The sequence below is a fragment of the Maylandia zebra genome, linkage group LG9 (genome assembly GCF_041146795.1).
Source record: "Maylandia zebra isolate NMK-2024a linkage group LG9, Mzebra_GT3a, whole genome shotgun sequence".
NCBI classification, from domain to species: domain Eukaryota; kingdom Metazoa; phylum Chordata; class Actinopteri; order Cichliformes; family Cichlidae; genus Maylandia; species Maylandia zebra.
In genome coordinates this window covers 5,859,127-5,872,788 of record NC_135175.1, presented here as the reverse complement: position 1 = coordinate 5,872,788, position 13,662 = coordinate 5,859,127, and the positions used below count along the sequence as shown (strand labels likewise).

Here is a 13,662-nt window from a genome sequence, read left to right as displayed (position 1 = left end):
AGCCATGAAATCACCTTTATTCTTCAACATAGATTACCTGTATTCTCTTAAAGCAGTCTTCAGGAATAGAAATCTCCAGGCTTCTTGAAGGACATTCAAAAGCTCTTGCTTTGATGTTTGCTGTATTTTGTTACATTCTCTGTCAAGACAATCCTACACTGCTTCAAAAATATAGAGGTCTGGAATCTTGGGAGGTGGACGAGCTGGCCCTGATGAGAAGCATGAACAGAGACTTTGCCTCCTCCTGTGTCTTATGTTTTACGGAGTCGTGGCTCTTTGAGGACATCCCGGACTGCGCGCTCAAGTTGGAGGGTTTTCATCTGCTGTGCGCGTACGGGCAGGCCTCTCTCTCTGGTAAGACCACAGGTGGAGGCGTCTGCTTCTACATTAATAGTGGCTGGTGCACAGATATAACAGTGATTGCTCAGCACTGCTCTTCCTCTCTGGAATACCTTTTTATTCACTGAAAACCATTTTATTCTCCGCGGGAGTTTGCTTCATTCATCTTGGCCGCTGTTTACATCCCGCCAGATGCGGATGTGCAGGCAGCTCAGTGCACACTCGCGGAGCAGATACTGCACATGGAGCGGACATTCCCGGACTCTCTCATTATTGCTCTTGGGGACTTTAACAAAGCCAATCTGAGCCATGAGCTTCCCAAATACAAGCAGTATATTAAATGCCCGACCAGAGAGGAGAGGATATTGGACCACTGTTACAGCACGATCAGCGGGGCCTATCGCGCAGTGCCCCGCGCTTCACTCGGACTTTCTGACCACATCATGATCCACCTGATCCCCGCGTACAGACAGAGGCTGAAGCTCTCCAAACCGGTCGTGAGGACTAAAGAACTGTGAAGCAACGAGGCTGTGGAGGAGCTTCGCATGTGTTTGGAGTCTACAGACTGGGACACAATGAAGGCTGCTTCTAACAGTTTGGACGAGTTTACGGACACTGTCACCTCCACTTTTGCGAGGACAGCATTGTGCCATCACGCACCAGGGTGAGTTATAACAATGACAAACCCTGGTTTACTCCTAAACTCAAAAAGCTGTGGCTGGAAAAGAGAAAGGCGTTCAGAAGCGGAGACAGGGACTGCTACAGAGATGCCAAGTACAGGTTCACTAAAGAAGTGGACATTGCTAAACATCAGCACTCTGAGAAGATGCAGCAGCAGATCTCAGAGAATGACTCGGCCTCTGTGTGGAAAAGTTTTAGGAATATCACCAACTACAAGCTTAAAAGCCCCCACTCCACTGATGAATTGCTCTTGGCCAACACCCTTAACGACTTTTACGGCCGTTTTGACGAGCCATCAAGCAGCCTTCACACCTCCAATGGCCCCGACAATAGAGACACTTTGGACACTCATTCCCCCACCTCTCTTGGCTCCAGTCAGATGACCAGGGTTTCCTGATGGGACTGCCTGTCTACCCTGCAGCCATCTCGCTGTGCTGAGGAGCCTATGCAGGCGTATGGAGACAGCCATGTTCAGGTGAGGTGGGGAAGATTCGGAGCCTAGGCTCAGCTGTCCTCCAGCCGCCCTCCTCCCTCCTGACATCCTTTGAGTTGGGCCTAGTGGCCAGCACTGCTTGCAGGCTGTGTTCCCCTGGCATATTGCCCGCTTCGCCGGTTTCCGCACCAGTTGGACCTCGCTGTGTCTGATGCGTCAGCCAGTGAATGAGTGTTCTTTAGCCCGCAGCTATGGCTCCCTTTCTGGCGTTCCCCTTGCAGGGTTGCGTGGCCAGTAGGTACTCCACTCAGCGGCTCCTCTCACTCTTGGCATTCCAATGCTTTTTGTTGTTGTTGTGCTAAGCTAATAGGCAGAATGCTACCGGTATAGCTCTAAAGAATGTAGCATCATAGGCAGTGTAGTCCGTGCTGCAGGGAGAATGGACTGCCATACCCGTTATTTGTCTGTGAGCGCGAGGAGTGTATTTGAAATTGCTACACAGTGTTGGGAAGGTTACTTTTAAAATGTATTACACTACAGATTACAGAATACACGCCCCAAAATGTATTCTGTAACGTATTCCGTTACGTTACTCAATGACAGTAACGTATTCTGAATACTTTGGATTACTTAATATATTATCATGCTTTTTACAACAACGTGAATGTATTATTGCTGTGATTTATTACTGTTACTGAAGGTCCGCGGCTCCGAACCGTAGTAAAGGGACCTCTGGCTAATACGTTGGGCTCATAGCCGAAAACTAGCTTTACTTTGTTGTCTGGGTCAACTTTGCTAGCGAGAGACAGAGAGAGGCGTTGAAAGGCTGCTCCAACGGAACTTATTGTTTTCGGAGGAAAACACGAACACAGCGTACAGTCGAGTCTTAATAGCTTACTTACAACTGGGCTCGTCAGGCACTCTTCTTGGCTGCAGTGGTTATTATTATATTTACATGCTTCCAGCTCCCGTTTTTGCTCGATGACAGCTCATACTTCCTTTTTCTCCCTCCCTCGCTCACAGACAAATAACGGGTATGGCAGTCCATTCTCCCTGCAGCACGGACTACACTGCCTATGATGCTACATTCTTTAGAGCTATACCGGTAGCATTCTGCCTATTAGCTTAGCACAACAACAACAAAAAGGCCTCTCTCACCCAGGAAACACGCAGAGAGAGAGCGTCACCCTGTAACCATGGCGCTGCCGCCTGGAACAAAAGAACGTACTGTAGCTGTCAAACAAAACCCAAACAGGCCTGATCCGCCACAATATGAAACAGGGAAGTACCGCCGTGTAATCCATTTATTTCAACAAAGTAACTGTATTCTAAATACCACCTTTATAAACGGTAACTGTAACGGAATACAGTTACTCATATTTTGTATTTTAAATACGTAACGGCGGTACATGTATTCCGTTACTTGCACTGGAGAGGGAGAGATACAGTGTGTGTGTGTGTGTGTGTGTGTGTGTGTGTGTGTGTGTGTGTGTGTGTGTGTGTGTGTTTGTGCGTATATGTGTGTGTGTGTGCCTCAGGTCTCTCCAATAACCAGCACAATCTTTGAAGAAAGACTTAAACAAGTTTCAAGACTCTCCAAAATCTGTGCAGGTCTTTGAGGAGAGTCTGGACATTTGTTGCTGGCTACAAATTCAAATGGAAGCATACTGCTTTAAGAGCAATGACAGCCTCTTGAATATCAACATCTGTGCTATTTTTAATTGACAACAACACAATACATAACTTACAAGTATGCATAAGAAATAAAATATATAAAATAATTAATCTATTATTTTTTTCCATTCTACTTAAATCTTTACACTAATAGCCAGGGGGCATAAGCAGGGCTTAATTTTACATATAGTTCTGCGTATAACTTATCTATTACATGTAAATTGGTGGTTGCGTAGTGGGCGAATATTACTGGCATGCAGACAGGACTAAACCACCAAACTATTCAGTACACAATCTGCTTTTCATCCTAAACTGCAACCACCTTTTCTTCTTAATTCTGCTACAGGAAAAAGAAAAAATGTAGCTTTATCCATCTATTAACCAGTATGTCTTATGTTATTTAATGCCATTATTGTTCAGTAGCTTTTTCATAGTCTTCAGGTAGTCAGCATCTGGGCCATCACTGAAAGAATACAGATTAGAAATTAAAAAATTAAATTAAAAAATAATTGTCATCACACACACACACACACACACTCCCATGTAGATGTAAAGACAGAAAATTGGGACTAAATAATATATTTAAAGCTACCTATTAAATCAGTAACTTTAACAGTAGTGTTCTTTCAGTGATCTAATTTTATGAGTTCAGTTCAATTCAGTTTTATTTATACAGCACCAAATTACAACAACAGTCGCCTCAAGGTGCTTTATATTGTAAGGTACAATAATACATACAGAGAAAAACCCGACAATCATATGACCCCCTATGAGCAAGCACTTTGGCGACAGTGGGAAGAATAAAACTCCCTTTTAACAGGATGAAACCTCCAGCAGAACCAGGCTGAGGAAGGAGTGGTCATCTGCCATCTGTCTAGACATTTCAGTTTCTAACACACAACTGTAAATGTGTTTGTGTTTGTTTGTTTGCTTGCTTGCTCATTTTACTTCAAGTCAAGTCAGTTTATTTCTAAGCACATTTAAAATCAAGGCTTAACCAAAGTGCTGCACAATTAAAAGGGATAAGCATTAGGCCTTTCAAACCAAGTCTGCTATAGTATACTCACAATATGTTTCCACCTTCTGACTGTATTTTTAGTGGAATGGAACTTGTAGTGATCACGTCCTCTCCATCTCCATTTGTGGTTATTCTAAACAGAAGCTTCTGATTGAATGCCTTTTCCAGCAGAGCAAGAACCTTCTTGCCTTCAAGGTTGTCAGGCAGGTAAGCACAGAGTACTTCCCCAGCATAATGCTGGCCAGGGTGAGGGTGCATCTCCTATAGGAAGATATGTTTAGTGCATAAATAGACATTCATTAAACCATGTGCTTAAGTCTAACCACACTGTACTTAAGTCATCATATTTTAAAGAGTTAATTAAATATATAAAACTGTAATTAATAACTATTAACAAAACTATTTAGATTTTTGTTTAGTACTTTGCTTATTCTTTATTAAAAATATTTTTAGCCTAAGCAAGAGTTCTGAGGTTTTATTTAATAGCAGGCTATAAAGCCCACAGGTAAAATATGCACATTAACTAAGGCGAGATTTTAATTTAATTTAAAAATAGACTCTGACTTGATTGACTCAGAGGAATTCTGTTTCCCCATTCCAGAACACCCGATCAGGTTAAGTTCAGCAAATTGTGAGTACGTTCACCCTGAGCTAAGCGTGTGCACTCTTTCATCATCACAGAACAAATTCTGATATATGTATTGACACCATGTCTACTGTGGTGATTTATCCAACTCACATTTTTGTTAGATAAAGTCGGAATGCTAATTTTGAATGTAATTATCTAGCTGTAACCTGAGAGAGGCAAAAACGAAAAAAGGAAAAGAAAAAAATGAAGAGAAAAATTGTTCATATTAAGCAGTTTACTGATGGACCTGTGATATTAGTTATCTAGACAGCAACACACTGCAGAGTGGTCAAGTGTGGGTTTTTTTTATTTTGGTTTGGTTTTCTTTTGCTTTTCTGGTGGTTGCTAAATCAGTTGTTAGCTAAATCTATTTCCTGTTACACCTCAGAAATACCAGAAAACCCCTGCCCAGTCCTCAAAAAAAAAAAAAAATATTGGGAGATACAAAATTAAGATTAACTTAATGATAGGATGAATGATAGGAAGAGTATACAGAAACTTTACCACATGATTTATCAGAGGAACGGGGTCACTAGTATATTGATAAAATGACTGTTGATAGTAGTAGAATGTGCACAGTTTATCTAAGACTCAGTCAAATGTTGCAAAATTGATCAAATTGTGCTCCTCAAAGCCCCCCAAAATACTTAAAAGCTACTCAAGAGTTTAAATATCCTTCTGGAGATTCCTTACTTGTGGTTCCTAGAGTATTTAAAACTAAAATGGGAGACCTTCCGCTTTCAGACGCCTCTTCTGTGGAACCAGTTCCCAGTTTAGATTTGGGAGACAGATGCACTCAGCTGCATTGTGGAGAGCACACTGACTACCTGCATCACTGCATGGTACGACAGCACTACTGCTATGGACCACAAACGCCTGCATAGAGTGATAACAACTGCAGAGAAGATCACCAGGACCCTGCTGCCCTCTCTGAAGAGCATCTACCCTCGCCAAGTGCAGAGGAGAGCTGCCTCCATCCTCAAAGACCCCACACACCCACAACACAAACTGTTCACACTTCTGCCCTCGAGACGAAGGTTTAGAAGTGTGAAATCCAGAACATCTCAACTCAACAACTCCTTCTTCCCCACTGCTATCAGAGTCTTGAACAGCTGATCTATTTTAACAGTAATAATAATTTTAGCACATCAGGTCATCTCACATATCAAACCAGCAGATTAAGCTCATAGCTCTTTTGCACATAAATCTATTTAATACTCTAAATTTTTTTGTCTCCATTTATTTATTCATGCTATTTGTATTTATCTATTTATAATGGGGCAGAATGACAAAAGCGAAGCTGCCATATCACGCCATCGGCCCCTCTGACCATCACCAGTAGGCGGTAGATGAAGTGTCTTGCCCAAGGACACAACGACCAAGACAGACAGAGCTAGGGATCAAACCGGCAACCTTCCGGTTACAAGATGAGCTTCCCAACCCCCCTGAACCACGGTATATATGCACAGGAAATTCAAAAGTGTTAAATGTTTTGGTGTTAGTAGTTTTCTTGCAAAAGTAGAGTTAATTTTACTCTATGTAGAGTCACATTCTTTTAATGTAACTCTGAGGTGTAAAATGATAATAGTTAAAATCGAGTGTTAAAAATGAGCGTTTCTATGTCAAATCTGGAGGTGTTACAATGGAAACATTAACTCTTGATCTTTTAACTCTGAACTCCTACAGGGGCTATGACACCAATAGAGTAAATTCACTAGTGATGGGGTTTCCGGCTCTTTTTAGAGATCCGGCTCTTTCGGTTTGGCTCACTAAAAAGAACCGGCTCTTTCGGCTCCGAACCGGCTCTTCAGGTTGTTTTGTTGCTTTAATTAATTTATTATTAACAATAGTATAAAATTATGCACAAAAGGAATTACCAACGTAAAAAAAAGTGGTTTTATTTATATATGTTTATATATAAATATATGCGGTGGCCCCTAGAGACAAAACACGTACAAACTCCAAAACACATTTCTAGCATGAACTGAACTTCCAAAGCAGAGCTACTAGATCACTTAAATTACACAATTGAAAGCATGTGTGTATTGTTTGTGTATTTATACACAGGCACTCATATATATTCAAATAATTTAAAAAAAATTCATTTACCTGTTACTACCACACACCAAATCCGGTCGTTGGTACTTGCTGGCTTGTGTAGCCTCTAGGTAACAAAAGCTCAACACTGCGCCTAGCATCCTCTCTCTAGGGGCCACCGTAAATATACTTTTATTTATTTACTCCACATAAAATGTAATAAATAAATCATATAATACAAAAATCTGATATTCACATTTCAACTTTTAACTATTTAAATTTTCAGCTTTTTCCTTTTACAAATTTAAAATGAAACAACACAAAACACTGCAAACCACAACACAATTAAATATAAATTATAATATGAAAACAAAAAGAAGATGCATATTCTCTGTCATATGGTCCTATACCTTTCTAATGTGATGTTGTTGTCCCTGGCTCTCTTTCTCTCTCTCTCCCTCTGGCTCTGTTCCTGTGCTACTGAGTGTAACTACCGCCCCTCCCCCCTCTGCCCAGCATAAAGCACAAGGCTCGCGTGCAGAGTGAAGCGGAAAAAAAGTGCGAGAGAGAGGGTGAGAGAAAAAAAAAAAAAAACCCACGTGGCAGCTCTCGATAAGGAGCCGGCTCGCGTCGTTCACGTCAAAGAGTCGGCTCTAAGAGCCATTTCGTTCGCGAACGACCCATCACTAAAATTCACAGACTCCGCCCCCAGCACCATAGGCTCCAATCGAAGCTGAAGTGAAGCCGTTTCAGAACATTGCTCTACATATTTGAGTTGTTTGCCAAGTCATTTTTTCAAAGACTGTTTCAATTATTATTATTAGCTTTTACTTCTGTGGCTCTTTGGAGTTGAGACAAAGCTGTGTGAAAGGCATTAGCCATGTTGCTCGGTGATAGCATAATATTCTGTTTTAGCTAGCTGAAAGGTATTGTTTGCAGGCAAATACCACAGCCTTGAAAAAAAGCTTGCATGTGAATTTTCAGTCACATTTTTGGTCAAACACACCTAAAACAATGTCTAGAATGTGAAATGTTGGTATAATGGTGCTACTTGAAGCCTGAAAATGATCTCCCATAAAAAAAAAACGAGCAGACAGCAGTAGCAGATGTCCTGACTGGGTTCTACGTTAGCATTTAAATCCCTCCAGAGTTTTGTGCACACGGTTTAGGTAAAAATGAAAAAGGTTGAGGTTTTACATTTAGTTCAGTATTACCTGTTGCCTGTGTCCTTGTCTTTTGGGAAAATACTTTACACAAGTAATGGCTCAAAAAGGATTCTTTTTTTTCTTTTTTTTTACTGTGCTGCAATTGATTACCGGATTATTTGTGCCATTAATTAGTGTCAACTAATTTTTATTCAATCTCCACATAGGATATGTGAAGATGGAATATGGGGGAGAGCAGAAGTGCGTTGAAGGTCCACAAAGTGATGAATGAAGGACATGCATATTGTATTGAAGAAATAAGTGATGAGAATGCTGTTATTTGCATTTACCAGCTCACCTATGTCAGACCTTTTGATAAACAAAATTCTAATGAAAGTGAGAACATGTACACTGTTACATCTTTCAGAAAATGTTTTGAAATTGTGGTGCACAGTTCAGAATAAATGTTTTTCAAAAACCATTGCGTCTTTTTAGTAAATGTTTATTTCCAAAAGAAATTTCTAGAAGTTCAGAACAGGAAAATTCCTGCTTTTTAGAATTAATCAGAAGATAACTCTTACGTAGTTAAACTAAAATACTCTTTGAGAGTTAATATATAAACACTTAACACCTAGTTAGCATTAGTAAGTATTAAATTATCAACTCCAGACAGATTTGGTGTTTAACACTTAATCAGAGTTAACGTACCAACTCTCCAAAAAGAGTTAAATTAACACTCTCTGATGTGGACCCATATAGTATAGACACTTTAATAGTGTTGAAATCAAATCTGACAGTGTTAATTTGGACATGCTGGATTTGCAGTGTGCATTTAGTGAGTGTTGTTTACAAATCAAAGTATGTGCTGCTCCTTTTTTTTTCTGTTTTCGTTTTCTATTTCCATCTACCGTGACTCACTAACCTGACCAACCAGTTCACCAGTTTCTTTCTGATAAGAATGCGGTGTATATGCTCTTACTCTAGTTCAAATAAAAGAATAGTTAGTGTTTCTCTTTCTTTTTGAACAATATTTAAAAAATATCTTTTGAACCGTCAATTTAGGGTTGTGCCACATAGTCTTCTTATGTTTAATGTGCTGTACATCTGCGGTCCTCAACCCCTGGGCCTCAGACCAGTACTGGTCCGTGAGTCATTTGGTACCGGGCCGCGAGAGTTGAGGCTCATGTGTGATTTTCAGGGTTTTTATCGGTTTTCAGCGTTATTTCGTTATCATTTTTATCGTTAACTCGGTTTTCCTGGGTCTTTTCACGCATGTTATGAATAAATCTTCTTTTTTTCGGTACCGGTACTAGTTTTATTTTGTTGTGTTTATCTGCGACACCTTAAAGGCCAGTCCGTGAAAATATTGTCGGGCATAAACCGGTCCATGGCGCAAAAAAGGTTGGGGACGTTGTGTTTTTTATCATTTTAAACAATGTTATTGACCTAGTGAGAGAGTTAATCAGAAGTGTTTGACTGTTTCTTTTTTTTATTATTATTGTTATTATTATTATTATTAATAATATTAATAATATAATTGACTTTAGCATACAGACTGAAGAAGCCTGGAGTGAAATTACCAACCTTGAAAGTAGTGGATGCCTTGCTCAACCTCATTAGCTATTTCAAATATTAGGTATTAGTACATATTAGCTATACCACATATAGTTGTCAGCAGATCCACTAAGCTCACCGTCTGTTTTCCTTCCAGGAATGAGAAGTTAATCTTCAGGGTATTATCATTAGGAAATCCAGCTAGGCCTCTGTTGATAACTTCCCAGGTCATTTTACCATCTGGTTGGCACCCACTTAGTGTACTGAACTTCCCATTTGCCTGTTCAGTAGCTGGACAGACAGAAGCAGATTTTCAGTGGAATTATCTACTAGTAAATAAGAAATTGTACCAGGCATTCAGAAATAGGTGTGTGTATTTTTGAAGGACCTTGTTCAACCAGCGATGGAGGACCCTGTCCATCGAGATAACGATTACAGTAAAGCTTGTCACTGCTCTGGTTAGAACCCATACTGTAAAGACAAGGGAAACAGTATGAATTAGCACTTTATCTAGAATAAATCGCGATGTTGGTAAATGTCTTATAAGAAAAAGGTTTTACCGTTCAAAAAAAATCAAGACAATTGTAAAACTGAAACAAATGAACAATGGAGTTCCAAGAGGAAGAGAGATTTTTATACATAGTTTAAGATTTGTGTTTAAATTTACTATCATGCTTAAATTCATTTTATAGATCTTCATTACTCGTCATAACCGCAGCTAGCTGTAGATGATGGACTGTGTATTCTTGCAGATGTCCACTCACACAAGAGGATTTCTGTAGACTGATTAGCACAGTTTGATGGTGTGTCAAGGCTGTAAATCACAAAACCCTCTAAAAACATTGAGCTCACAGGACATGCTTAGAGTCCCCTGAATAAAGGTGTGAATGGTTGTGAAATGGCTGTGTACAAATGTCTAAATTTGATGGCAGAAGATACATCCTTAACACATCGTATGTCGCTGCTTATTAGGGAAAAGTATTTTATGGCCCTCAAACACAAGAACTTCCTCTCATGTACTTCGAGTCCTAAAAAAACCAAAAGATTTGATAGCTGGCTTGTAACTTCAAATAAACATTTAAATGTGTCCGATGTTATTTTTAAATAATCTTTTATACTGCCATATACACCACATTGACTAGGTATATCTGAGTAGAGCAGGTGAACCTACCGAGTGCTGAAAATAAAGTTTGTACGTTTAGCCAGTCATAATGTCTTTGGTTTTGCTGCCTAGCATTTTGCCTGTTCTGTTCTTCAATCAGCTTGTTTTAATTCAGAACAAAAAGAAAATGTTTACAACACAACACAACATACATTAGTGGGTGAGTTCAAACTGACTAATAACTTAAAATTCCAATGATTACAGTAAATGTTAATTATTGATGAGTGCTATTCATACTCTTCTCAGTACCTGCTGAAAGGCTGTTATCCACACTGCAGAAAATTTTCTTGGTTTCTCCTGTCGTAACTAAAAGATCTTGGAGCTCCAGGCATTCGTTAGCTCATGAGGATATGAAAAGTGCACCAAATCAAAGACAGAAACAAGGGAAAAATAAGGTGGGTGTGTCCAGTTAATGGGTTGTGGTTTAAGGGCTGAATGATCTGCTCAACTGGTCTAGCAAGTTTGGTAATCATGGTAGTGTGTGTGTGTGTGTCGGTGTGTGTCGGTGTGTGTGGCAGAAGCAAGCAAGAAAAACAGTTTCACAGTAGTTTTATGTATGATCATAAGGATAACAATTTATTTGTGTTGTCTTTTATATTTTTATATATTTCATTGAATACAACCCCAATTCCAAAAATGTTTGGATGTTTTTTTTAAACACTTTAAAATAGAGCACCCACAATTGTCATTGTAAATGTACGGCACAATTGTGGGTGCTCCACACCAACTGTGTAGAAATAAAATATAAATAGTACAACAGCAGGAATAAATAAACATGAGAGATATATACAATTAAGAGGAATATATAAAAAACAACAGAAAAGGCAAACATTAGAGAACAGGCAGTTAAAAAGACTTGGTCAGAATAGAGTCCACATATAAGTAGTCTGAGGGATGAGGGTTATTTAGATCATGGCTCAGATTGGTGGGTGTGTCGTGAAATCAACAAGTCATGAACAGCTGTCATGGCTACTGAGGGGGAGTGAACTGTAGTGCTGGACTCAAAGAAGTCAATGTTTAGTGTGTTTATTTACATTGATTCACCAACAAAGTTATACCCAATGCATTAGAGGAAAATAGTTTCGACTTGATCCAGGGAATCCAAATACCTGGTTATCCAACAACAGAACACTCTCAAAACTCAGGGCGACTCATCACAGTCCAGGAAAGGGAATCCAGGGAAACTCTTTGCAGAGGGAAACACCAGGGTTTCACTAACTGTAGTTCAACACTACAGCAAAGAATGACAGCCAGTCACTACCTTAACTCGTGGCAGTTATGGGATCATTGGTGACAGGTGGGTGATGTGTTTCAAGCTAGAGTCCCACCCTCGCGCATAGACAACAACAACAACACAGACAGAGAAGAGAAGAGAAAAAACAAAGACAGAGAGACAGATAAAGTCAGTCGGAGAGGCCTTAGGGACCGTGATAGTCATTCATGCATGTGCCACGGTGTTTTAAGTTTAGCTTTAGCTACAGAAAGCAGTTGTTCAGTTTGGTAACTTGTATTCACATTTCTTCCAGAGAAGTGGAGGTGGCCATTAAATGTAAAATAACCGTTATAACACAGTGTTGTTATATTTAATTCGTCAACATTTAAACAGCAATGTTAATAGTCGGTTTATTTTTTATGTTTTTTTGCATATCAGAAAAGCACCGCAGCAATTTCCTAATGTTGTAAACCTGCTCAACATTTGGCAATAAACCCCTTTCTGATTCTGATTCTGATTCTGAAAATGGCATTTCAATTCACACAGATCAGCTTATTGATCTAGGTATTGGCCTATATCAAATTATCTTTTGATGCATAATTAGAAATGTTAGTTTGTACCGACGTAGAAATAAAACTTTAAGAAAAAAAAAGTTAAACACAGTAATAAAGAGTAAAAATCTTGATCATCTTAAATAACTGCAACAACATAGGAGTAAAGAGGGCAAGCAGTTTGGCTTAACAAATGTGTGCCCTGCCTCCTATATGTGAGGAAGGTAAAAACCCAAAGGACAAAAGACACACTTCTTGATAAGAATGTAAAACATATTCTTTTAGCGTGTGCCAAAAGCTTTCTTTGTCCTTTGTCCCACAGATGTATTTTAGAGATATCCTTGAACATGGTTTACTCAGACTGAGTTGCAGGTCTGGGTTTCAGGCAAGAGGAAAGAAAAGATGGTGGTAAGTGGACTGGTTCTTATGTAGTGCTTTTCTATTCTAACTGAGCACTCAAAGTACTTTAATGCAACTTGTGCCATTTGTCCAGGCAAACAAACACTTTCTTCTATGCTTTGTTTAATGAGTAGGTGCTGTCTGTCTAACATTTACACATATTCACATTTCAATGGGTGCACGGATGAGAAACTTGGAGTTAATATCTTGCCCAAGGATATTTGGCATGCAGACTGGAGCAGCTAGGGATTAAACCACCAACATTAGTAGGTGACCTGCTCTATATCTATTCAGCTACAGCCACCCCAAGATAAGGAGTCAAAAATTAGTGAAAGGAGAAAACCCTGTGGACTTTGCCTTTTCCTGCTCCTTACATGTAATGATTGCCCCACTGATTGCCTATATAGTCATGACAAATAACTCTTTTAGAATAAAGCCTTTGTTTAAATTTTGGAATTTTTCCTGATCTCCTGCCTAAAGTCTTTGGTGCCAAACAGAAATTTTATTGAGGGTAGCACTTAATAAAAAAGTCTCATGCTTAACAAATAATTAGAAACAGATGAGTATTTGCATTCATTTCTCCAATCATTCTCCATTTGTGGAGAGATAATGCTTTTAGAAAAGGGCTGAAAACTCTCAGTACCGCAGAGGTACAATACTTACTAAAGCCAAGTTTGCTCAGCAAGATAAAGGCTTTCTCTTGGGGTTTGTTCAGCTCAACATTTGGATCAGTTAGACTCAGGTGTGATGTCCAGTATGTCCCTTTATCTGCTTTGTTTTGTTTGTGTTATTGACTTGTCAGTTTTGATCAGGCTGTGAGAAGTTTAT

The 13,662-nt window shown here is 39.4% G+C and overlaps 1 protein-coding gene across 1 annotated transcript; it reads right to left on the bottom strand.

The window, feature by feature from the left end:
• Positions 1-3,145: 3,145 nt before the first annotated feature.
• Positions 3,146-11,046, bottom strand: dtx3la (deltex E3 ubiquitin ligase 3L a). The gene is made up of 5 exons (XM_014412718.3): positions 10,921-11,046; positions 9,898-9,980; positions 9,649-9,800; positions 4,195-4,406; positions 3,146-3,590 (listed from the first exon to the last, which is right to left on the bottom strand). Exons 2-5 carry the CDS (start codon positions 9,977-9,979, stop codon positions 3,524-3,526), a joined length of 513 nt encoding a protein of 170 aa, XP_014268204.1. The 5' UTR covers position 9,980; positions 10,921-11,046; the 3' UTR covers positions 3,146-3,523.
• Between the last annotated feature and the right edge of the window lie 2,616 nt (positions 11,047-13,662).

Excerpts from the sequence above, each read along its gene's own strand:
- dtx3la (XM_014412718.3), bottom strand. The coding sequence starts at position 9,979 with ATGGGTTCTAACCAGAGCAGTGACAAGCTTTACTGTAATCGTTATCTC. Across the intron at positions 4,407-9,648 it reads TCCTGGAAGGAAAACAGACG|GAGATGCACCCTCACCCTGG; the intron begins GTGAGCTTAGTG and ends ATCTTCCTATAG. Across the intron at positions 3,591-4,194 it reads TCAGAAGGTGGAAACATATT|TGATGGCCCAGATGCTGACT; the intron begins GTGAGTATACTA and ends GTATTCTTTCAG.